The 27,664-nt window shown below is 38.1% G+C and overlaps 1 protein-coding gene across 5 annotated transcripts in view; it reads right to left on the minus strand.

Annotated features, from left to right (window-relative positions):
- The window catches only part of ZYG11B (zyg-11 family member B, cell cycle regulator), an 87,662-nt gene that overhangs the window by 49,051 nt on the left and 10,947 nt on the right, over positions 1 to 27,664 (minus strand). For 3 of the 5 annotated variants that reach the window (XM_049093888.1, XM_025420033.3, XM_025420032.3), the window contains exon 2: positions 14,870 to 15,035. The exons of 1 other annotated variant lie outside the window; for it this stretch is intronic. In XM_049093888.1, coding sequence (XP_048949845.1) covers positions 14,870 to 15,035 — 166 coding nt within the window. Of the gene's footprint in view, positions 1 to 14,869; positions 15,036 to 15,906; positions 15,925 to 27,664 lie in introns of those variants that run through there. One more of the 5 variants, XM_025420034.3, reaches the window with a different exon arrangement.

Consider the following 27,664-nt stretch of genomic DNA (forward strand, 5'->3'; position numbering starts at 1 on the left):
AGAACCACTCTCCCCTGTACTGTCAACAGATACAATGTGGGGGACCTGGACTTTCACATTCATTTGGCAGTAATGAGGTGCTCCTCCTCCCTGCTGGGTTTCATAGAAAGCCTGATAAAATCAAGACTTTTACTACTGTGCAACAGTAATGAGGCCACCTCACCCCAATATGGTGTCAGTGGAGGCCAACTGGAGAGACAAGTAAAGTACTCACACCTAGGGAGTAATTCTGTAAAATCCTAGTGGGGAACCAAAATGCCATCCCCTGCATCACAGTAAGGAAAAGCCCCATGTCTTGGATGTCAACAGAAGACAAGTGGAAACCAGAACGTTTACCCCAAACTGGAAATAACAAGGCAATGCCGCTACCCTCCACTGCTAGAGTGGTGTCAGAGACACAAACTAAAACAGAAAGGTCTCAAAATACCCTAAATGTCCAGATTAAAAAAAAAAAAAAAATCACTCATCATACCAAGGACCAGTAAGATCTCAAAATGAAAAAAAGATTATATATGTCAACACTGAGATAAAAGAAATGTTATAATTATTTGACATTGTAAAGAAGCCCTCATCAAAATGCATGTGAGCAATTACAAACATGCCCAAAAGAAATGAAAAACAGAAAGCCTCAGCAAATAAATAAAAAATACAAAGAACCAAATGGGGCACCTGGGTGGCTCAGTCGGTTAAGCGTCTACCTTGGGCTCAGGTCACGATCTTGAGGTCCTCAGATTGAGAGCCCTGTGTCGAGCTCCCTGCTCAGTGGGGAGTCCGACTGTTCCTTTTCCTCTGCTGCTCCTACACCTCCACTCCTGCTCGTGCTCCCTCTCAAATAAATAAATAAAATCTTACAAAGAAGAAAAAGAAGAACCACCAAAGGCAAATCTTAAAGCTGAAAATAAAATAATGGTTGGGTTCAACAACAGAATGGAAAGAATAATAGAATCAGTGAACTAAAGGATAAAACAATAGAAATTATCCAAATCTAAATAACAAAATAACAGCGGAGAAAAATAGACTGAAGAACAAATTGATCAGAGCTACTTGTGTCACTGAAGTCCCAGAAGAAGAGAAAGAGGACAGGGCTTAAAAAATACTTGAAGAAATAATGGCTACCTATCAGAATGATTCAAAAAACAGTAATAATAGCAAATGCTGGCAAATCTGTGGAGAAACTGGATCAGTTATATATAGCTGGTAGAAACATAAAATGGAACTGGGACTCTGGAAAACAGTTTGACAATTTCTTAAAACTTAACATCCAACTACCATACAATCTGGCAATAGTATTCCTGGGAATTTACCCCTGTACATTAACACAAGACCTGCAAATGGATTATTTTAACATTATAATAATATTCATGAGATATTATATTCATAATAGCTAAAAATTGGAAACCCAGATGTCCTTCAGCAGATGAATGTCAATACAAATCAATGTATTCCAAAACATGGACTACTACTCTGCAATAAAAAAGAATGGACTGATAAACTCCATGTGAATCAACAATTATCTAAAAATACAAAGTTTAATGGGACACCTGCCTTGCTCAGTTGGTAGAGCGTGCAATTCTTGACCTTTGAGTTATAAATTTGAGCCCCACATTGGGTGTAGAGATTACTTAAAAACAAAATCTTGGGTTGCCTGGCTGGCTCAGATGTGGGGCATGCAGCTCTTGGTCTCTGGGTCATGAGTTCAGGGACCCATGTTGGGTTTGGAGATTGCTTAAATAAATAAACTTAAAAAAAATAATCTTGGAGATCCCGGGTGGCTCAGTTGGTTAAGTGACTGCCTTCAGCTCAGGTCATAATCCCAGGATCCTAGGATCAAGCCCCAGATCAGAATCCCTGCTCATCGGGGAGCCTGCTTCGCCCCCCGCCCCCCTCCAGCTCTCTCTCAATATCTCTCTGTCTCTCAAATGGATAAAATCTTTAAAAAGAAAAATATCTTTAGGAGGTGCCTAGGTGGCTCATTGCTTAAGTGTCTGACTCTATATCTCAGCTCAGGTCTTGATCTCAGGACCGTGAGTCCAAGCCCTGAGTTGGATTCTATGCAGGGCACGAAGCCTACTTTAAAAAAAAAAAAGAAAGGGGGGGCAGGACAAGATGGCAGAGGAGTAGGAGTCCTCAACTCACCTGGCCCCACCAACTTACCTACATAACTTTCAAACCATCCTGAAAACCTATGAATTCGACCTGAGATTTAAAGAGAGAACTGCTAGAATGCTACAGGGTTTTCACTTCTAACAAGAATCATCTAGGGTGAAATTTACTTAGGTCATGGTTGATATTCTTGACTCAGCCAGCCCATACAGCCACTCTGCACAGAGCAAAAAGACTAAAAAGAAGAACTCACCACAAAAGAAAGAATCAGAAACAGTACTCTCTGCCACAGAGTAACAGAATTTGGATTACAATTCCATGTCAGAAAGCCAATTCAGAAGCACAGTTATAAAGCTACTAGTAGCACTATAAAAAAAAAAGCATAAAAGAATCAAGAGACTTCATGACTGCAGAATTTAGATCTAATCAGGCCTAAATTAAAAATCAATTAAATGAGGTTCATCCAAACTGAAGGTCCTAACGACGAGGGTTAAGAAGGTAGAAGAAAGAATGAGTGACATAGAAGACAAGGGCTTGGCAAGGAAGGAATCTGAGGAAAAAAGAGAAAAACAATGACAAGATCATGATGAAAGGTTAAGTTAAATAAATTTGAGCCTCAGAAGGAAAAATCTATGTTTAATCAGGGTTCCAGAGAACATCAAGAGGGCCAGAGGGCCAGAAAGCATATTTGAACAAATCATAGCTGAGAACTTCCCTAACTTGGGGAGGGAAACAGGTATTCAGATCCAAAGATACAGAGGTACCCCCCTAAAGTCAATAAAAAATGTTCAATACCTCGACATTTAATAGAGAAACTTGCAAATTCCAAAGATAACAAGAAAATTCTTAAAGCAGCAAGAGACAAGAGATTCCTAACTTATATGGGAAGAACTTTTTTTTTTAATAAGAAATTTAATTTTTATTGGTGTTCAATTTGCCAACATACAGAATAACGCCCAGTGCTCATCCCATCAAGTGCCCCCCTCAGTGCCCACCACCCATTCACCCCCACCCCCCGCCCTCCTCCTCTTCCATCACCTCTAGTTCGTTTCCCAGAGTTAGGAGTCTTTATGTTCTGTCTCTCTTTCTGATATTTCCTACCCATTTCTTCTCCCTTCCCTTCTATTCCCTTTCACTATTATTTATATTCCCCAAATGAATGAGACCATATAATGTTTGTCCTTCTCCGATTGACTTCCTTCACTCAGCATAATACCCTCCAGTTCCATCCACATTGAAGCAAATGGTGGGTATTTGTCATTTCTAATGGCTGAGTAATATTCCATTGTATACATAGACCACATCTTCTTTATCCATTCATCTTTCGATGGACACCGAGGCTCCTTCCACAGTTTGGCTATTGTGGACATTGCTGCTATAAACATCGGGGTGCAGGTGTCCCGGCGTTTCATTGCATCTGTATCTTTGGGCTAAATCCCCAACAGTGCAATTGCTGGGTCGTAGGGCAGGTCTATTTTTAACTCTGAGGAACCTCCACACAGTTTTCCAGAGTGGCTGCACCAGTTCACATTCCCACCAACAGTGTAAGAGGGTTCCCTTTTCTCCACATCCTCTCCAACATTTGTGGTTTCCTGCCTTGTTAATTTTCCCCATTCTCACTGGTGTGAGATGGTATCTCATTGTGGTTTTGATTTGTATTTCCCTGATGGCAAGGGATGCAGAGCATTTTCTCATGTGCGTGTTAGCCATGTCTATGTCTTCCTCTGTGAGATTTCTGTTCATGTCTTTTGCCCATTTCATGATTGGATTGTTTGTTTCTTTGGTGTTGAGTTTAATAAGTTCTTTATAGATCTTGGAAACTAGCCCTTTATCTGGTAAGTCATTTGCAAATATCTTCTCCCATTCTGTAGGTTGTCTTTTAGTTTTGTTGACTGTATCCTCTGCTGTGCAAAAGCTTCTTATCTTGATGAAGTCCCAATAGTTCATTTTTGCTGTTGTTTCTTTTGCCTTCGTGGATGTATCTTGCAAGAAGTTACTGTGGCCGAGTTCAAAAAGGGTGTTGCCTGTGTTCTCCTCTAGGATTTTGATGGAATCTTGTCTCACATTTAGATCTTTCATCCATTTTGAGTTTATCTTTGTGTATGGTGAAAGAGAGTGGTCTAGTTTCATTCTTCTGCATGTGGATGTCCAATTTTCCCAGCACCATTTATTGAAGAGACTGTCTTTCTTCCAGTGGATAGTCTTTCCTCCTTTATCGAATATTAGTTGACCATAAAGTTCAGGGTCCACTTCTGGGTTCTCTATTCTGTTCCATTGATCTATGTGTCTGTTTTTGTGCCAGTACCACACTGTCTTGATGACCACAGCTTTGTAGTACAACCTGAAATCTGCCATTGTGATGCCCCCAGCTATGTTTTTTTTTTAAATTCTATATGGGGAGAACTTTAGATTAACAGCAGACCTCTCCACAGAGACGCGGCAGACCAGAAAGGGCTGGCAGCAATCGGAGAAGGACAAACATTATATGGTCTCATTCATTTGGGGAATATAAATAATAGTGAAAGGGAATAGAAGGGAAGGGAGAAGAAATGGGTAGGATATATCAGAAAGGGAGACAGAACATGAAGACTCCTAACTCTGGGAAACGAATTAGTGGTGGTGGAAGGGGAGGAGGGGCGGGGGGTGGGGGCGAATGGGTGACGGGCACTGAGGGGGGCACTTGACAGGATGAGCACTGGGCGTTATTCTGTATGTTGGCAAATTGAACACCAATAAAAAATAAATTTATTATTAAAAAAAAAAAAGAAAGGGCTGGCAGGATATATTCAGAGTCCTATAGGAGAAGAACCTGCAGCCAAAAATACTTTATCCAGCAAGGTTCTCATTCAGAATAGAAGGAGAGATAAAGAGCTTCCAAGATAGGCAGAAACTGAAAGAATATGTGACCACCAAACCAGCTCTGCAAGAAAATATTAAGGGGGACCCGTTAAAAGAAAGAGGAAGCCCAAAGAAATAATCCACAAAGAGGAACTGAATAGGTATTATGATGACACTACATTCATAGCTTTCAATAGTAACTCTAAATGTGAATGGGTTAAATGATCCCATCAAAAGACACACCATTTCAGACTGGATAAAAAAGCAAGACCCATCTATTTGCTGTCTACAAGAGACTCCTTTTATTTTTTATTTTTTTAAAAGATTTATTTATTTATTCATTCAGAGAGAGCGAGAGAGAGGCAGAGACACAGGCAGAGGAAGAAGCAGGCTCCATGCAGAAAGCCCAATGTGGGACTCGATCCCGGGTCTCCAGGTTCACACCCCAGGCTGCAGGCGGCGCTAAACTGCTACGCCACCAAGGCTGCCCAAGAGACTCCTTTTAGAGGAAAGGACACCTATAGCTTGAAAGTGAAAGGTTGGAAAACAATTAACATTCAAATGATCCTCAAAAGAATGCTGGGGTAGCCATCACATATCAGATAAAGTTTATCCCAAAGACTGTAGTAAGAGATGAAGAGGGACACTATATCATACTTAAAGGATCTATCCAACAAGAGGACCTAACAATCATGACTATTTATGCCCCTAATGTGGGAGATGGCACATTATATATTTTATCAATCAATTAATAACCAAAGGAAAGACATACTTAGATAATAATACACTAATAGTAGGAGACTTCAACATGGTTCTACTGCATAGGACAGATCTTCTAAGCACAACATCACCAAAGAAACAAGAGCTTTAAATGATACACTGGACCAGGTGGATTTCACATATATTTACAGAACTTTACATCCAAACACAATTGAATACACATTCTTCTCAAATGCACATGGACTTTCTCCACAATAGATGATGACATACTGGGTCACATATCACGTATCAATGGATACCAAAAGATTGGGACTGTCCCCTGCATATTTTCAGGCCATAATGCTTTGAAACTAGAACTCAATCACAAGAAGAAATTTGGAAGAACCTCAAACATGTGGAGTTAAAGAGCATTCTGCTCAACAAAACCAGGAGTTGGTTCTTTGAAAGAATTAATAAGATAACCCATTAGCCAGCCTTATTAAAAACAAAGAGAAAAGACTCAAATGAATAAAATCATGAATACAAAAGGAGAGACCTCAACCAATACCAAGGAAATACAAATGATTTTAAAAACACATTATGAGCAGCTATACACCAATAAATTAGGCAATCTAGAAGAAATGGACACATTTCTGGAAAACCACAAATTACCAAAACTGGAACAGGAAGAAATAGAAAACCTGAACAGGCCAATAACCAGGGAAGAAATTGAAGCAGTCATCAAAAACCACCCAAGACACAAAAGGCCAGGGCCAGATGGCTTCCCAGAGGAATTCTATCAAAAGTTTAAAGAAGAAACCATACCTATTCTACTAAAGCTGTTCCAAAGGATAGAAAGGGACAGAATACTTCCAAACTCATTTTATGAGGACAGCATCACCTTAATTCCAAAACCAAAGACCCCAACAAAAAGGAGAATTATAGACCAATATCCCTGATGAACATGGATGCAAAAATTCTCAACAAGATACCAGCCAATAGGATGCAACAGTACATTAAGAGGATTATTCACCATGACCAAGTGGGATTTATCCTCGGGATGCAAGGCGAGTTCAACACTCGTAAAGCAATGAGCATGAGAGATTATATCAGCAAGAGGAAAAACAAGAACGATATGATCCTCTCAATAGATGCTGAGAAAGCAGTTGACAAAATACAACATCCATTCCTGATCAAAACTCTTCAAAGTGCAGGGATAGAGGGAACATTCCTCAGCATCTTAAAAGCCATCTACAAAAAGCCCACAGCAAATATCATTCTCAATGGGGAAACACTGAAAGCCTTTCCCCTAAGATCAGGACCACGACAAGGATGTCCACTCTTACCACTGCTACACAACATAGTAGTAGAAGTCCTAGCCTCAGCAGACAACAAAAAGAAATAAAAGGCATTCAAATTGGCAAAGAAGTCAAACTCTCCCTCTTCGCAGATGGCATGATATTGTACATAGACAACCCAAAGACTCCATACCAAGATTGCTAGAACTCATACAGCAATTCGGCAGTGTGGCAGGATACAAAATCAATGCAGAGAAATCAGTGGCATCTCTATACACTAACAATAAGACTGAAGAAAGAGAAATGAAGGAGTCAATCCCATTTACAACTGCACCCAAGGCATAAGACACCTAGGAATAAACCTAACCAAAGATGTAAAGGATCTATACCCTAAAAACTACACAACACTTCTGAAAGAAATTGAGGAAGACACAAAGAAATGGAAAAATATTCCGTGCTCATGGATTGGAAGAATTAATAATGTGAAAATGTCAGTGCTACCCAGGGCAAGTTACACGTTCAATACGATCCTTATGAAAATACCATGGACTTTCTTTAGAGAGTTGGAACAAATCATCTTAAGATTTGTGTGGAATCAGAAAAGACCCAAATAGTCAGGGGAACATTGCAAAAGAAAACCAGAGCGGAGGGCATCACAATGCCAGCTTTCAGGTTGTACTACAAAGCTGTAGTCATCAAGACAGTGTGGTACTGGCACAAAAACAGACACATAGATCAATGGAACAGAATAGAGAACCCAGAATGGGCCCTCAACTCTACGGTCAACTAATATTCGACAAAGCAGGAAAGAGTATCCACTGGAAAAAGGACAGTCTCTTCAATAAATGGTGCTGGGAAAATTGGACAGCCACATGCAGAAGAATGAAACTAGACCATTCTCTTATACAAGACACAAAGATAAACTCAAAATGGATGAAAGAGCTAAATGTGAGACAAGAATCCATCAAATTCCTAGGAGAACACAGGCAACAACATCCTGTTTGAACTTGGCCACAGCAACTTCTTGCAAGATACATCCATGAAGGCAAGGGAAACAAAAGCAAAAATGAATTATTGGGACTTCATCAAGATAAGAAGTTTTTGCACAGCAAAAGAAACAGTCAACAAAACACAAAGACAACCTACAGAATGGGAGAAGATATTTGCAAATGACCTATCAGATAAAGGGCTAGCATCCAAGATCTATAAAGAACGTATTAAACTTAACACCCAAGAAACAAACAACCCAATCATGAAAAGGGCAAAAGACATGAACAGAAATCTCACAGAGGAAGACATAGACATGGCCAACAAGTACATGAGAAAATGCTCTGCCTCACTGGCCATCAGGGAAATACAAATCAAAACCACAATGAGATACCACCTCACACCAGTGAGAATGGGGAAAATTAACAAGGCAGGAAACCACAAGTGTTGGAGAGGATGTGGAGAAAGGGGAACCCTCCTGCACTGTTGGTGGGAATGTGAACTGGTGCAGCCACTCTGGAAAACTGTGTGGAGGTTCCTCAGAGTTAAAAATAGATCTGCCCTATGACCCAGCAATTGCACTGCTGGGGATTTACCCCAAAGATACAGATGCAATGAAACGCCGGGACACCTGCACCCCGATGTTTATAGGAGCAATGTCCACAATAGCCAAACTGTGGAAGGAGCCCAGTGTCCTCGGATAAAGAAGATGTGGTTTATGTATACAATGAAATATTACTCAGCCGTTAGAAACAACAAATGCAGGGGATCCCTGGGTGGCTCAGCGGTTTCGCGCCTGCCTTTGGCCCAGGGTGCGATCCTGCGGTACCGGGATCAAGGCTCGCGTCGGACTCCCAGCATGGAGCCTGCTTCTCCCTCTGCCTGTGTCTCTGCCTCTACATTAATAAATAAAAATAAATCTTTAAAACAAACAAAAAAGAAACGACAAATGCCCACCATTTACTTCAATCTGGATGGAACTGGAGTGTATTATGCTGAGTGAAATAAGTCAATCGGAGAAGGACAAACATTATATGGTTTCATTCATATGGGAATATAAAAAATACTGAAAGGGAATAAGGGGAATGGAGAGAAAATGAGTGGAAAATATCAGAGAGTGAGACAGAACATGAGAGACTCCTAACTCCCTAGGACCCAGCAATTGCACTGCTGCGGATTTACCCCAAAGATACTGATGTAGTATCTGTATCTTTGGGGTAGGACACCTGCACCCCAATTTTATAGCAGCAATGTCCACAATAGCCAAACTGTGGAAGGATCATCAGTATCCACTCGGTGTTCATCAACAAATGAATGGATAAAGAAGATGTGGTCTATGTATACAATGCAATATTACTCAGCCATTAGAAGAGATGAATACCCACCATTTGTTTCAATATGGATAGAACTGGAGGGTATTATGCTGAGTGAATTAAGTCAATAGGAGAAGGACAAACATTATATGGTTTCATTCATATGGGGAATCTGGGAAACAAGGGGTAGTGGAAGGGGAGGTGGGGAGGTAGTGGAGGTAGTGGAGGGGTGGGGGGGAGGGGTGACTGGGTGACAGGCACTGAGGAGGGCACTTGACAGGACGAGCACTGGGTATTTTATGTTGGCATATCAAACTCCAATAAAAAAAATATACAAAAAAATTAAAAATAAAAATAAAAATAAATAAAGCTTTACAAACAAATACATAATACAAAGTTGAATTTAAAAAATCACTCTGAGGAAAATTTGAAGGCATGCTGACATGGAGTTAAGGCAATTCCATCTGATGACTTCAATTTTCTTGCTTAGAGTAAATGATAGAAAATCTATGAAGAGCAAAGAACATATGAAACAACTGTTAGGAATACTGAGTTGCTAGCTGATCAGGGAAAAATCAAAAACTCCTGGGCAGTGCTGCGAGGCCCTATCTTTTATTATTAACCTGCCTCTTCACCACACAGGTCTCAGCCTAGTTATCACCTCCCTGGAGAAGCTGTCTCTGACCATGCAATCTAAAGCAGACACCTTCTCTTTATTCTCCATGAGAGAACTATGTTCTTTCCTCTCAGAGAACTCATCGCAAGTTGTAATTCCATTAATATTTATTTGCTCCTTAGCTATAGTTAAGAAAGAAGTCCCACCGAACTATGTATGATCCACAAGAGCAAGATTCCTGTGTTCAGTATTATACACTCAATACCTAACATAGTGCCTAGCACACAACATGTGTTTAATAATTTTCTTCTCTGGAGCTTCCTTCCCATACATTTTATTTCTATTGGGCCTCTTCTGAACTCACTAGTAACTCCTTCCACACATACATTAAGGATTTTGAAGAAGCCTTGTACAAACCAAAAATGGAAACAGACCCTGAGTTAGGATCAACGTTTTCCTGTTTACACCACAAAATATATTTACACATATTTTTAATGTTAGTTTTGTCTTTTAAGGATGAAACTTTATAGACTCCTCAGTTAATTAAGACTGATTTTAATCTTATAGTGACTATGACAGAGTCTTACAAACTTTGTTCTCAAGTCTGATATCATACACATACATGTAGTAAAATAATAGGTTACTCCTGGCCTCTCAGGGTCAATCTACATTAAGTAAATTTTTCTAGTAACTAAGTTTAAGTTTCTACATTTAAGAGTACTAGGATTAAAAGAGCAAAAATCTTTTAAAAGAGCATGAGATATAGAATCAGTCCAATGTTAAGCCCCGGTTCCAACATTTATTTCCTATTTCACAGTAGATAAATTATTCCACAAAGCTAAGACTCCTTATCTGTAAAAGATAAGATTCTTTATCTACTGTGTGCCATGCACCTATGCTAGGTTTTGAATTTCTCTCACAGGGACTGCTGTGAAGATTAAATAAGACAATATATATATAAATCATCTTGGAAAGTGAAAACACCACACAAATGTCATTATTATATCTGAAGGAAATCTTTCTAGATTATCTTCCCCTTCTTTCAAAAATAAACATACTGAAGAATCACTTATCTTTTTTCCAAGTCCAATAATTGTACTTGCTACAATGTATTTAAGCTAAATCTTCCATTACTGTCATATTATCTAGTTGGGCTGTTAGTCAGCAGCCTGTGCCCTTTAGATTACTGTTTCTTAATGTGTTATGGTTAAAAAACCAAGGTAATTAGAACCATGTACACCTAAGAATATGCTCTAGGTTATCTACACTGATATGGGTGTTACTAGATTATCTGTGGGATGAGGTGAGCTTTAGGATCCTCCTATTCTGCCATCTTTCTCAGTACTCTCATTTAATAATATGCTCTAAATGAGGGTTCCTCAAGAGCTTCTTTCAAGGAGTGAAGTACAGAAGCCTATATGTAAGGATTTTGCCCCAAAGTATTTTTTGTTTCTTTCTGGTTTAGGCTATAAACAGCTGAGATGACCAGCAATGTGACCTCCAGAGAAGTAGGGTACTACTTTGGGAGTATAAGCCCTCACCTAGAAAATCTAGTTGACTATTCAAGGAGGCAATCCATAATATTTCAAAAGATAGTACTCTTTTTTTCCTCCAAAAAGTATTACTCTTTTCAATTTAATCCCAAAACAGAAGGCTAAACACGTCAAGGTGTATCAATTTAGGTTAGGTATACAATATAACACAGAGGCATTATCATTAGATGGCAAAAATCTTATTCTGATTCCTAGCTCTTACACATTTCCTGGAGAACTTTTAGCACCATGACACAGAATAAGCAATGATTGTGACATGAGAATCAAAGATCTTATAAGTAAAACTCTTTAGCATTGGGCTTATTTTAATAAAAACTGCTACCAATATTATTACTCCTTTGAATTGGGCAAATAAGAAAAAAATCTTGAATGTAAATAAGTTAAGATTTTCTAAAATTATTAGAAAAAATATATTATAAATTTTAAAAGTAATCATAGAACTTTTTTCCATTTTATTATGAAAATTTTCAAATACAAAAAAAACTGGTGAAACAACTTTTAAAATTGTGACAAGAATTGGCAGTATGTTCTTTTGCATATTGTCAGTAGTATCTCTACTCTTTTTTCAATTTTTTATATATATATTTTTTATTTTTTATATTTTAATTATTACCTATCTTAATCTACATCTGACAAATTCCTAAATTGAATTTCAAACTTGTTATGTAAGAGTTACCATAAGGCTTTATTTTTTCACAAATTGCTTTTTTAATTTTTATTTTTACTACTGAAGTATAGTTGGCATACAATATTATGTAAGTTTCAGCTGAGAAGTACCTACTCTTGCTTCTTTTGCAAAGAGATTAAATAACTCAGAACACTTTTTGGTGAATAAGGCAGGAAATCACATTGGTATGATACAACTGGGGGCAGCCACTTATTTCTGACTCTCAGTTTCCTTATCTGAAGGCAGCTTGAAAGAGGTATTTCTGACCTTCAGTTTCATTATCTGAAGGCAGCTTGAAAGAGGTAGAAAACACATTCTAATTATGCATATAGTCCCTCCAGGACACCACCCTGGAGGATAATTATTTAGTTACACTTACTTAAAAACTACTTCCATTATTTTACCCATATAAACCATTTGCCACAGTGCTAGTAAATAATAAGTATTCAATAAATGTTGGCTACTATTATTAGCTATCAATAGTTATATTTCAAAAAGAATCCGGTAAAGTTAGACTTTAGTTAACACTTATTTTTTTTTACTTATAAGATTAACATCTCTATATGTATATATATTTAAAATGAATATGTTAAGCACAGTCATTAAATTGAGACCAGAAAGAAATTAAAGCAGTGGCATAATCTCTTAAAATTATTGTGCAGCTTTGTAAGGGTCTTTTAACCTTACCATATATAGCACCTATTGAAATTAACCCAGTTTCTTTGGCAGGCTGAAAGAATTTAAAAAGACTACAGACTTGAGCAATTTAGTTAAAATCACGGAGTACAAATGTCTTCTTTCCAAAATTATTCCAAAATGTCTCTACAGCCTTACTTCTCCCACCTTTCCTTGGATTTATACTTTATATGTATATATATAGTCACAGCAAAAGTGAAAGTATACACCATTATCTGGCATCTAGGAACAGGGATAGCTCTAATGGGGATGTATGAAGATTGTGTGGCAGTGAAAACACCAAAGATTTGGAATCACACATACTTTCATTTGAACTAGACCTGTACCATTTACTAGCATTATGACCTTTCAGTTACTTTCTGAATTAGTTTCCTCATCTGTATATAAGTAGGATAAAAATGCTATTTTATAGGATTTTTGAGAAAATTCAAGGAAAACATAAAATGCCTGGCATGTAACAGCAATCAGTAAATGAGTTATTATTATTGCCACATTTTCATTCCATTTTATAGCTGTGAACTAATTTTATTAGTTAAGAGAGTATAGAGTTTATAAGCTAGAAATAAAAAAGACATTAACTCAGGATGCCTCAGTGGCTCACTGGTTGAATGTCTGCCTTTGGCTCAGGTCGTGATTCTGGGGTCCTGGGATCAAGTCCTGCATCAGGCTCCCCGCAGAGAGCCTGCTTCTCCCTCTGCCTGTGTCTGAATCTCTCTGTGTGTCTCCCATGAATAAATAAATAAAATCTTTTTAAAAATGGCATTATCGGGATCCCTGGGTGGCGCAGCGGTTTAGCGCCTGCCTTTGCCCAGGGCGGGATCCTGGAGACGCGGGATCGAATCCCACGTCGGGCTCCCGGTGCATGGAGCCTGCTTCTTCCTCTGCCTATGTCTCTGCCTCTCTCTTTCTCTCTCTCTGTGTGACTATCATAAATAAATAAAAATTAAAAAAAAAAAAGAAAATCTTAAAAAATAATAATAATAAAAAATAAAAATAAATAAAAATGGCATTATCTCTTTTAACTTAAAACTTAATCAGAAATAACAAAAATCGGGATCCCTGGGTGGCGCAGTGGTTTGGCGCCTGCCTTTGGCCCAGGGCGCGATCCTGGAGACCCGGGATCGAATCCCACATCAGGCTCCCGGTGCATGGAGCCTGCTTCTCCCTCTGCCTGTGTCTCTGCCTCTCTCTCTCTCTGTGACTATCATAAATAAATTAAAAAAAATAAAATAAAAAATAACAAAAATCCTCAATATACACAAACAGAATTTCACAGTAAGAGTTTTCCAATTTATTTTCAAAATTTGTTTTTGTTTTGTTTAATAAATCTTTAAAGATTTATTTATTTATTCAGGAGACACACGGAGAGAGAGACAGAGACAGGGAGAGAAGCAGGCTCCTCACAGGGAGTCGGATGTGGGACTCAATCCCAGGACCCCGGGATCATGACCTGAGCCAAAGGCAGATGGTCAACCACTGAGCCACTCAGGCATCCTTTGTTTTTGAAAACAGAAGTACTGAATTAAAACTATGCTTTCCCAATTAAAAGGTCAAAAGCAGAAATTAGTTTTCCCATAATAGTATTTACTTATTTTTCCCACTGCCAGATGAGGATGTAAAGTATTTTATACCAGCAAACTTCTAAATGGATATTTTGAAAGAGAAGTTATTTTTGCCATGAGAAAAGTTGAAAGAAAAGAAAGAGAAAGAAAGAAAGAAAGAAAGAAAGAAAGAAAGAAAAGAAAAGAAAGAAAGAAAGAAAGGAAAGGAAAGAAAGAAAGAAAGGAAAAGGAAAGAAAGGAAAGGAAAGGAAAGGAAAGGAAAGGAAAGGAAAGGAAAGGAAAGGAAAGGAAAGGAAAGGAAAGGAAAGGAAAGGAAAGGAAAGGAAGGAAATGTTCCTAGATTAGAAAAGAAAAATGCTTATTTCAAATTACATAGTAAGTAGCAGGACAGACAAAAACAAATGCATTCCTTTTCCTGGAATTAGGCTCATCTGTCCTTTTCTAAGAAAATAATTAAATGGCCACAGCAGCACTTCAAAATCCAATGCCAATTAACAGCACATAATTCTGGTTTACTCTGCTTATTTTATTTGTTACCATGAAAAGCCATGGTCTGAAGCAGTCGATCAGCCACTTCCTGTGGGAATACTCCAGGTTCCTGCAGACACAATGTTCCATCCTGTCTTGCTGAACAGAACTTCTCAAGGTGAGTAGTCAGGAAATTCAAGCAGATATCAAGTAAGGAATAGGGAGATGCCTCCTCCTTGGAGCCCAGGAAAAAACATAAAGGGAACACAAAAGCCAACAAGTTAGTTTCCAGAAAAGTAGAGAATAAAACATTCATTTACTTATTCAACAAATATTTTTACTCAGTGTCTACCATATGTTAGATACTATGTTAGGCAGTGAGAATATAACAGGTGACCCATGTCCTCAAAAAGAAAAGAAACATTTAAACAGGTATTTACATAACATTTATAAGTATTATATTACATACTATATTAGAGAAAGTAATAGATAGTATGTAAGTACAGGCAGGGTGCCCTAATCAGTCAAGGATGGTCAGGGAAGACCTCAGAGGTATAGCAGATTAATCTTCCTAAATTACTACCCATGACCCTCCCCTGCTCAAACCTTCCACAGACTTCCATGGGCCTGAAGACAAAAGATAAAATTCTTAGACTGTTAGACGATGCCTGAGTCCTTCCAAAATCTAGACCAAATTTACTTTGAAACTTGATCTCCCACAAAATCACCATCCCAATCTGAATGAATCTATTGGGTAAAAGAATTTGCTATAGGTGTTAGCATCCTCAAAATAGAGAAAGGTTAACCCAGTTATTCCGGTTTGAAGAATAAAGAGCTAATCAAACAAGCACAAAGATTTAAGAGTAAGGGTTTTAACTACAGAAATAAATACTCTATATGTTAATAATAATAACAATAATATAATTAAAATATAATTATAGTAGCTATCACTCATTAGATGCTTTCCATATGACTGTACTGAGTATCTTACATGAATTTTCGAATATTTATTCTTTCAACCCTATCTTAAAAAGTAGTCAAGTATTATCTTCATTTTTAAAGTTTTAATTGAAAACTGGCTGACATTAGAAACAACAAATACCCACCATTTGCTTCAACGTGGAGGGACCCGGAGGGTACTATGCTGAGTGAAATAAGTCAATCGGACAAGGACAAACATTATATGGTCTCATTCATTTGGGAAATATAAAAACTAGTGAAAGGGAATAAAGGGAAAGGAGAGAAAATGAGTAAAAATATCAGTAAGGGTGACAAAACATGAGAGACACCTAAATCTGGGAAATGAACACGGGGTTTTGGAAGGGGACGTGGACGGGGGGTGATGGGCACTGAGGCGGGGCACTTGGCGGGATGAGCACTGGGTGTTATGCTATATGTTGGCAAATTGAACTCCAATAAAAAAAAATTTTTTAAAAAAATGGCTGAGAAAAGTAACATCTTTCTCAGCATTCTGTACCTACTGATAAAAGTATATAGTTTCAAATTAAAAGCTGACTCAGGAGCACAACTCTTCTAATATATATATATATATATATATATATTTCATTCATTCATTCATTCATGAGACACAGAGAGAGGCAGAGACATAGGCAGAGGGAAAAGCAACTCCCTGTGAGGAGCCTCATGTGGGACTCGATCCCAGGACCCCAGGATCACAACCTGAGCCAAAGGCAGACTCTCAACCACTGAGCCACCCAGGCATCTTAATCACCTTAATTATACATGTGATATTTTAATGAAAGTCATTAAAAATTATAGTTCAAAGATATACTAATCACACAGAAAAGTATTCATAACGGGAAGGTAAAAAAAATAGTTTATAGAACTTCCTCAACATGAAAAAAAGAACTTACTTAACCTGATAAAGATCATCAATACTAAAAGATAACCTAGAGAATGGGAGAAGATATTTGCAAATGACCTATCAGATAAAGGGCTAGTTTCCAAGATCTATAAAGAACTTATTAAACTCAACACCAAAGAAACAAACAATCCAATCATGAAATGAGCAAAAGACATGAACAGAAATCTCACAGAGGAAGACATAGACATGGCCAACACACACATGAGAAAATGCTCTGCATCACTTGCCATCAGAGAAATACAAATCAAAACCAGAATGAGATACCACCTCACACCAGTGACAATGGGGAAAATTAACAAGGCAGGAAACCACAAATGTTGGAGAGCATGTGGAGAAAAGGGAACCCTTTTACACTGTTGGTGGGAATGTGAACTGGTGCAGCCACTCTGGAAAACTGTGTGGAGGTTCCTCAAAGAGTTAAAAATAGACCTGCCCTACGACCCAGCAATTGCACTGTTGGGGATTTAGCCCAAAGATACAGATGCAATGAAACGCCGGGACACCTGCACCCCGATGTTTATAGCAGCAATGTCCACAATAGCCAAACTGTGGAAGGAGCCTCGGTGTCCATCGAAAGATGAATGGATAAAGAAGATGTGGTCTATGTATACAATGGAATATTACTCAGCCATTAGAAATGACAATACCCACCATTTGCTTCAATGTGGATGGAACTGGAGGGTATTATGCTGAGTGAAGTAAGTCAATCGGAGAAGGACAAACATTATATGTTCTCATTCATTTGGGGAATATAAATAATAGTGAAAGGGAATAGAAGGGAAGGGAGAAGAAATGTCTGGGAAATATCAGAAAGGGAGACAGAACATAAAGACTCCTAACTCTGGGAAACGAACTAGGGGTGGTGAAGGGGAGGAGGGCGGGGGGGTGGGGTGAATGGATGATGGGCACTGAGGGGGGCACTTGATGGGATGAGCACTGGGTGTTATTCTGTATGTTGGCAAATTGAACACCAATAAAAAATAAATTTATTATAAAAAAAAGATCATCAATGAAAAACCCAGTTACTATCATACTTAATTTTATTTTTTTTAATTTTTATTTATTTATGATAGTCACACAGAGAGAGAGAGGCAGAGACATAGGCAGAAGGAGAATCAGGCTCCATGCACCGGGAGCCCGATGTGGGATTCGATCCCGGGTCTCCAGGATCGCGCCCTGGGCCAAAGGCAGGCGCTAAACCGCTGCGCCACCCAGGGATCCCTCATACTTAATTTTAAATGTCTGAATATTTCCCCACTAAAATCAAGAATAAGACAAAGATAGGGGCTTTCACCACTTCTATTCAACACTGTACTGAAGGTCCTAGAATTAAGCAAGAAAAAGAAATAAAAAGCATAGAGATTAGAAAGAAGAAGTAAAACCATTTCTATTTGTAGGTGATATAATTTTGTATAAAGAAAATCCCCCCCAAAAAATTTAAAAAAGAAAAAGAAAATCCCAGGAGCATTTGGGTGATTCATCTGCTTTGGGGTCAAGGTCATGATCTCAGGGTCCTGGGATGGAGCCCCGCACTGGGCTCCCTGCTCAGTGGGGAGTTGGCTTCTCCCTCTCTCTCTGCCACTCTCTCTCTTTGTGCTTTCTCTCCCTCTCTCTACCAAATAAAGTATTTTTAAAGAATTAAAAAAATACAAAGAAAGAAAATCCTAAGGAGGGGTGTCTGGGTGACTCAGTTGGTTAAGTGTCTCCCTTTAGCTCAGATCATGATCCCAGGGTCCTGGGATGGAGCCCCATATCAAGCTCCCTGCTCTTCCCTCTCCCTCTCTCCCTCCACTCCTGCAGTCTCTCTCTCTCTCAAATAAATAAATAAATAAATAAATAATATCATTGAAAAGTATTAAGAAAATCCCAAGGAGTTGACAACAAAAACTATCAGAACTTAAAAAAAAAGGTTAAGCAAGGTTGTAGGATATAAGATCTATTTTATTTACAATATATAATATCAATTATGTCTATACACTTATACTGAACAATCTGAAAGTGAAATTATGAAAACAATTCCAGGGATGCCTGAGTGGCTCAGTCAGTTAAGGGTCTGCCTTCAGCTCAGGTCATGATCCCCGAGTCCTGAAATTGAGCCCTACAACTAGATCCCTGCTCAGTGGGGAGTCTGCTTCTCCCTCTCCCTCTGCCTCTCCCACATGTCACTATCTCACTCTCTTTCTCTCAAATAAATAAAACCTTTTTTTAAAAAATTCCATTTACAATAGCATCAAAAAAATAAAATATTTAGAAATAAGTTTAACAAAAGAAGTATAGAATTTTAAAAATAAAGACCTAAATAAATAGAAAGACATATTCATAGATTAGAAGACTATTGTTAATTGGTCTACAGTTTCAACACAATACCTATCAAAACCCAGCTTTTTTTTTTTTCACAGAAGTTAACAAGCTGATCTTAAAATTCATATGGAATTTCTTTTTTCCTGAGTTTTAACTATGAGTTCTACCTGCTTTTTCTATTTTCATGTACCATCTTCCTAAATATTTAAAATTCATCAGCCAGATGAAGCAAGCTACACTTTCACCTGAGTTCATAAATTCCAAAATAATCTATTTAGTTTGCAGAAGAGAAAATAAATGCAAGTTGTGTAGCCATCAGAGGGAAGATATATAAACCTTTTGAGAACATATTTTTTTGCAAGACACTTAGCAAAATAAACCCAGGAAGTAATATATGAACACTTAAAATATTTAAGTAATCATTCTTTATCAATTAGTAAAATGTGTTCAACAAGGAGATTTTGGACCCCACAAATTTTCCGTTTCCAAGGAAACTCCACTTTACCTTAATTCCTATTGATAAGCCAAAGAATTTTCTTTCTTTCTTTTTTTTTAAAGATTTATTTATTTATTCATGATAGAGAGAGAGAGAGGCAGAGACACAGGAGGAATGAGAAGCAGGCTCCATGCCAGGAGCCTGACGAGGGACTCAATCCCAGGACTCCAGAATCGCGCCCTGGGCCAAAGGCAGGCGCTAAACCGCAGAGCCACCCAGGGATCCCCAGCCAAAGAATTTTCTATTTAGCTACTCTTCTGTTGGGAAGTGTATCTGCCTAAGAGTTAATAACTTGGGTTTTGGAGCTAGAGTGCACATCCCAAGTTTCCACTTGCTAACTGTGGCACTATACACATTACCCAACCTTTCATTCCTCAGTTTTCTCACTTACGATACTGATAAGCATAATACCTATCTCATGAAGTTTTTGTAAGGATTAAATGAGATAAAGCAGGAACCAGAGAACTTAAAATAATGGCAGTGTGTCTGGAAATACACAGCTTGCAAAGCCAGAACTGAGACCCATGAAATGTGGCTCCAAGAGCCTATGCCCTTATCTACCACACTATACTACCTATTCAACTTTATACACCAGTTTTGAATATAGTATCTCACTTGATACTCAAAGCAGGCCTGTGATATGAACAAGGATAATCACTTCCATTTAAAGATGAAGAACAGAGAGGTTATGTATCAAGCCAGTGACAGAACCAGAACTGTACTTAAGTTATCTGAGACCTACTCCAAAAACCTAAACTGCCATGATTCCCCAAATCCTAGTAATTTAAGCTAACACAGAAGTATTGAGAGATCAGTGCGCTCCTACTTTATTTTTATTTTTTAAAGATTTATTTATTTATTTATTTATTTATTTATTTATTTATTTATTTATTCATGATAGAGAGAGAGAGAGGTAGAGACACAGGCAGAGGGAGAAGCAGGCTTCATGCCGGGAGCCCGATGCGGGACTCGATCCCGGGATTCCAGGATCACGCCCTGGGCCAAAGGCAGGCACTAAACCGCTTAGCCACCCAGGGATCCCCTCCTACTTTATTTTTAAACAAATAGCAGCACAGGAAGACTAAAAAAGAAAGGACAAAGCAGAAGCTGGAATTCAGTGTCTAAATAATTCATCTCTCAGAAATTTCTGCTCAGAGAGATTTTCCTCTTTACCAACTAGGTACACTCCAGCCAGAATACAAATACTGCTCCTAGTAAAATAGCAAAAGACAGAGGAAGGAGGTCAAGTCTGACTTCATTTGGATCATTAAGTAAAAGTTCTTTTTAATTAACTGTAATAATGCATTTTACTCAATCCAGCCTAACTCAGGTCTTTAACACACAGCTCTTATTGGTACACTAAACTGTTACTTAATGCAACCCACTACTTAAAATGGTTCCTTAAGCAGGCACTTTGACACCTCTAAGCCTTTTTTTAGATTAGTACTTTTATGTGACAAAATCTCACATGACCTTCAAAATTCAGTCAAACATTACTAGTTCTGTGATGCCTTTGTTGATTTCAAGGCAGAATTTTACTTTCAGCACCTGACAAATTCCAAATTTCACATAATAGCTATTAGGTACTGAATGAAAGCTGTGTGGTACTAGGCACTAATCTAGCTTTATATATGTTTGCAATCTTCAAAAGAAGTTTGTGTGGAACAAGGTAGGCTCAGAAAAATTAATGTACATGTCAAAGATAAAACAGCCAGCAGATAGCAGAGCAAGGATAAAAATTATAATAGCTATTTTTCATAAAATACTAAGCCTTAGGTTCTGGTTCAGAGTTTGTTAGATACCTCAGTTCTTTCCATTTCTACATGCTATGAACCAAGCACCATTATAAGAAGCATTTTAAAAATGAGGAAACTGAGGTTTAGGTTAAATATCTTCCTTTTATTCACATGGGCAAGAGATTGCTAAACTGGGACTCCCAATCAAGAATGAGGCAACAGTCTGTATTTTTAAGCTTTAACCTCTATGCTATCATATCATAATCATAATTATTGAACTCATATTACCTTTTAATATATGCTATATGCTATAACTATGTTAAGTGCTTTACATAATTTTTTTCATAATTTCATTTACATCTCATAAAAATTCTAAGTTAAATTCTATCAGTATCCCCATTCTATAAAGATGAGGACACTGAGGTTTTGAGGGGTTAATTTACCTACATTGATATAGCTAAGAAATGCCAGAGCCAGGATGATACCAGGCAATCTGATTGTAGAGTTATTTGTGCTTTAATAAATCACTACATAAGCTTCCATTTATATCTGACTCCAAATTTAGGTTTCTTTTACAATCCCATGTTAACCACTGTTTTTTATGACTGCATGTCTCCCCCACTAGACCATGATGTTCTTCAAGTTCAAGAAACCTAGGGCAGCCTGGGTGGCTCAGGCTCAGTCATTTAAGTGTCTGCCTTGGGCTCAGGCCATGATCTAGGGGTCCTGGGATCCAGCTCCACATCAGGCTTCCTGCTCAGCAAGGAGTCTGCTTCTACTCCTTCTGCCTTCCCCCACCCACACCCCTCTCACTTGTGTTTTCTCAAATAAATAAAATCTTTAGAAAAAAAGAAAAAAAGCAGGGCCAAGACACAACCCAGATCTGTTGATAATGAAGTCCATACGTTTTCCACTATACCATACCATCTCTCAGAGCAATTATTAGTTCGGCACTGATATAAATTCCAAAAAACAATTGGGACCCATTGGTTGTTAACAATGGCTCAGACATGAGGTGATGATGCTGTGGATTAGGGTCGATGCAATGAAAATGGAAAAATAAATCAACGGTGAAAAATAATTTGCGGGAAGAATTAACATGAGGTGAGCATTTCTGAACCCCCGTATCTAGCACAATGCCTAGCTCAACAGGCGAATGTTCTTTGAAGGACTGACCAACACTCATACAGCATACTTCTGACACATATTATCTCAGCCCTCACAACATGGTGTAGTGGACATCATTTTGTACAGGAGGACACCAGAGCTCAGAAAGAGTAACAGACCCAAACTCATCAAGTCAGAATGTGAAAGAATTAAGCCTTGAATCAAGATATTTAATTCCAAACATTACACTCTTCTTCTCATCTCATACAGCACGCTCTAGTGAGGGAGCAAGGGAGGTGGAAGAGGGGAAGCGCAGATAAAATAATAATAATAATAATAATAATAATAATAACTCCAAGATTTAAAGTAGAAGTTAACCAGGGAGAAAAAAGTGTGTGTGTAGCAGACGAGCAAGATAAAGCAAATGGGATAAAATGCTACACATTTTAAGCAATTTTGGTGATTGCTACGTGAGAATTCTTTGTATTATTTTTGCCATTTTTTATGTCTGAAACTGTCAAAATGAAAAGTTAGAAAATAAAAATTTAAAGAAATGGTGATTAATACTCCTATAATCTCACTGACAAAACTGGTAAAAAGACTAAGCAAAGGATTATTTCTTCAGAGGAAATTTGTTGTAGTCATGGAGAGTCCTGTCTGCTCAGGCAAATACAGAAAAGGAACTAATGCTCTGGTGAAAGAACTAAGCTGAATGTGCAGATTTAAATAGCATCCCCTAGTGGTGACAGCTGAATGGTAAGAATAGATAAATTCTCAGGAAGAGTGATCTCTTGAGGTAACTAAGCCCTGTAATTAACTATCCCAAGTACAGCAGGCAGAATGACATGGTTCCTGAACAATGGCTAAAAAAAAAATACCCTACGGCAAATAGGAAAAACAACAATTCCAGTATGAAACAGCACAGCTCTTTTTAAAAAATTTTAAAAGATTTTATTTATCTATTCACGAGAGACACAGAAAGGCAGAGACACAGGCAGAGAGAGAAGCAGGCTCCATGCAGGGAGCCCGATGTGGGACTGGATCCCAGGACTGCAGGTCATGCCCTGAGCCAAAGGCAGATGCTCAAACTGCTGAGCCACCCAGGCATCCCTTTAATTTTTTTTTTTTTTTTAGTTAATGTGGTGTTATCTGGAACAGGATATAACCTTGACATAATAAGTTAGCCCAGAATGGTCCTCTCATACACTACTGGTCAGAGTGTAAACTGGCACAATTTTTCTGGATATGAATATTTTAATAATAATCTTAAAAACACCCACACTCCAATACTTCTTCATCTAAGAATTTACCTAAAAACTAATAAATGAGATATTAACAACAGTATTTACACAAAGGGATAGATTAATTTTTCTAGCAAAAAAATCCATACAGCCCACGAAGCTAGGCGTTGGTGAAGTCCAAGCTGTCCTAGAGGAATAAAAGCTTACGTTTCAAAAAAAAAAAAAAAAAATCCATACATACAAACACCTAAAATAGGAGGAAATGGTAAGCAAATCATGGTATATCAATTCTATATAATACTACACAGCAATATGTATGTTTCTGATAATTTTCAATGACACAGCAAAATGCTAAGAGTAAAATATTATTAAGCCAAATAAAAATTATATGTAGCAGGATTTCAATTAAACATCTATACAAGTATAGGAAATTATATTGTCTGAAAATCATTTCAGAAGATTAGAAAGCTACCTCTGAACTAAATATGTTGTGGTATATCTATAAAGAAGAGCAAGGGAAAGATATGAAATAAAAAAGGATAGAAAATACCTTGAGGTCATAGAAAGGGAGGTGGGCAGAGGGTTGGGGTGACTGGGTGACGGGCACTCAATGGGGCACTTGGTGGGATGAGCACTGGGTGTTATGCTATATGTTGGCAAATTGAACTCCAATAAAAAAAAAAAGTATGACTTAAGAACCCAAAAATAAATAAAGAATAATAAAGTAAAAAAAAAAAAAAAAGATACCTTGAGGGTAAGGGCATGTGGCATAGAGGAACACAGATGAGATGGCAGAGGTCATGTTTTACTTCTTGAGATGGGATGCCAGGTTTTTACATATTTGTTATATTCTATGTTTCATGACTTACATAAATGTTTCATATGGCTTTTTGAATATATCAAAATTTTATTTATTTATTCATGAGAGACACAGAGAGAGAGAGGCAGAGACACAGGCAGAGGGAGAAGCAAGCTCCACGCAGGGAGCCTGACGTGGGACTCGATCCCGGGACTCCAGGATCAGGCCCTGGGCTGAAGGCGGTGCTAAACCACTAAGCCACCCAGGCTGCCCTCAAAAATATTATTAATGCAAATATACATCACCACACACTAGATTAACCAAATAAAACACAAGTGATACCAATAATAAACTTAATAACAATTCATAATTAAGATACAAAACTAGCAACCATAAAAAAAAACTACCAACTGAAGACACTGGCTGATGTACTTACTACAAAGCTCTAAGAAACTACAGGAATTCCAATAAACTACATTCATACATCTACAGTAGGAGCTTTGCAACAGTTGCAAGTGTCAAACTTCTTCATAAAAGACTGGAGTCTTGGGCAGCCCTGGTGGCTCAGCGGTTTGGCGCCGCCTTCAGCCCAGGGCATGATCCTGGAGACCCAGGATCAAATCCCACATCTGGCTCCCTGCATAGGGCCTGCTTCTCCCTCTGCCTGTGTCTCTGCCTCTCTCTCTCTCTGTGTGTCTCTCATGAATAAATAAATAAAATATTAAAAAAAAAAAGACTGGAGTCTTCAATAAACTCTTAATCTGCTAACTTTAGCTTCATGATTACTAAATTGTAGTAATTCTTAGTAACTTACTAAGTAGTTCTCTAGTATGGAGCCCTTAGTATATAAAAATTAATGTTTGAGGGACTGCATCATTTACCAGCCCCTAGGAGGTAGAAAGGATTTTTAGAACAGTTCATCATCTATCAGAAGGAGCTCAATGCCCCATATACTAAAAAGGACTGGGGTTAAGACTCGTGCCTTATCCATTTTTGCGTCTCCTACTCTGGCACAGAGCAAAAGATCAGTGTCTAGTGAGTATGTGAATAAATGAAGTACCTGATAAGCAGATTCCTTGCTTTTGAAACACTGCTTATTATAAGAACAGGATACAGTTAGGGGTATGGGATAATGAAGACAGGGCAAAAAAAGAATAGCTCCTCAAACCAGCTTTTCTACTTGACTACTTTCTAACAGCAAGGAAATGTCTTACTGAGATATCAACTCTCTCTCTCTCCCTCTCTTCAGAAACGACATGCATGCACTTATAGCAGTATATCTTTTTGGATGGCTTTCCATTTCTTCAGAACCCAGCTCCATACCTCCCCAACAACTAAAAGGATCTCTTCCTTATCTATTATTCATTAAAATCCTAGGTCCAGTATTCCTTCTGCTAACTACAATGCCTCTGTAAAAGTCATTTCATTTTGTGCCTCGGCTTCCTTTTTCTGTAAAATGACATTTGTAATATTTTCCCTTTCACTTCCTAAGTTATTTTATCAAAAATGAAGGATTTGAATATGCTTTGTTTACTCTAAGACATTCTTACCAGGGACATCCATAAAGTGTATTTTCTTTGTAATTAATCAAAAGAGAAACCTCATTACTGAGAGATTCTGGAGGCCACAGGGTCTGGTCTGTCTTTGAAGAATCTCATATTGACCCTCATTAGCTCTTCTTAAACCTTCTCATGGCTTTCTTTTTTTTATTATTAATTAAAAAAATATTTTTTATTTATTTATTTGAGAGGAAAAAGAGAGCACAAGCAGGGGGAGCCAGAGAAGGAAAGAGAGAAGCAGACTCCCCACTGAACAGAGAGCCCAAGGTGGGGCTCCATCCCAAGACCCTGGGATCAGGATCTGAGCTGAAGAGAGATGCTTAACTGGCTGAGCCACCCAGGTGCTCCTCGTGGCTTTCTTTTAATCATTCCTAATTTTTTTCTTTTTTATATTCTCTTTCCTTGAAGTATTTAGTCATCTATACAACACTCAGCTAAAGACATTTTTAGTCATTTCCCCATGACTTAGTTATCTATTTTGTAGGTTGTTTCATGATTTTTAAAGTTTCATCAATTACTATGTTGCCAGGGTCATGGTAAAGCAGCATTTCGATACTCTAAGCAATGGCTCATCTATTTCTACCAAGCGGGGAGGGGGAGGACACTGAGAATTGTCCATATATCACAACAGACTATTCCACAGTCTGTTGGAAGAGACTGGGGCTTCCACTGCTGCTAGTATGACAAAAAAATGAGAGATCAGGCATCTTCTATCCTTGGAACTGAAGCCCAATAAAATGCATCCAATAAATTATTTCTTGAATGAATTAGTAAATTACTAGATTGTAACATGTTTCAAAACTCATTTTATTTCTCCTATTGACACTACTTCAGGAAATATCTGGTATTAAAAGTATTAAAATTGTCTCCTCAGGACAGACCTTGTGGGATTCAGGATCCCTGAATATTGAGGTCTCTCTTTTGGTTAATAATAAGAAAAAAAATAGCTTATGGATGATACTGGTAACAATGTCTTACAGTAAACAGAGCGAGCTCACATCCTTTATTTCATTTGATACAATAATCTTATGAAATGAAAGGAGAAATATTACAAATTTCACTTTACAGATAAGGAAGCTGAGGCACTTTGGGACTTTCTGAAGTCCCTTTTCCAGAGGCATTGTAGTTAGTAGGAAGAATAGACCTAGATTTGAATTCTAGGTGGTGTTACACTACAAATTATCTGGGTTTCCTGATCCTCAGTTCTGTCCTTGGTAGAATGGGGATAATATTGGTACTTATCTCATGACGCTATTATCAGGATGAGGTGAGAAAGTGTGTTTAAAACCTGTAACACAATGCCTGACAGAGTAACTACCCAGTAAGCACTCCTTTCCTATTAGCAACCATCTCACAAAGTAATATAAATTTAAATTTCAGGGATCCCTGGGTGGCGCAGCGGTTTGGCGCCTGCCTTTGGCCCAGGGCGTGATCCTGGAGACCCGGGATCGAATCCCACATCGGGCTCCCGGAGCATGGAGCCTGCTTCTCCCTCTGTCTGTGTCTCTGCCTCTCTCTCTCTGTGACTATCATAAATAAATAAAAATTAAAAAAAAAAAAATTTAAATTTCAGACACATAGGACAGCAGGTTCATGGTTATAAATTCTCAAGAGAGTTTTCCCATCCAGAGTCCATATCAAGACAAATAAGCTATTTTGTCTCCCTATACCATCAAGCAGACATTTTTTAGTCTACCTTTTGGGATCCTGGCTTTTTGTAGTTGTCTCAGTTCTAATTCA

Source organism: Canis lupus, chromosome 15 (assembly GCF_003254725.2).
Source record: "Canis lupus dingo isolate Sandy chromosome 15, ASM325472v2, whole genome shotgun sequence".
Taxonomy (NCBI): Eukaryota; Metazoa; Chordata; class Mammalia; order Carnivora; family Canidae; genus Canis; species Canis lupus.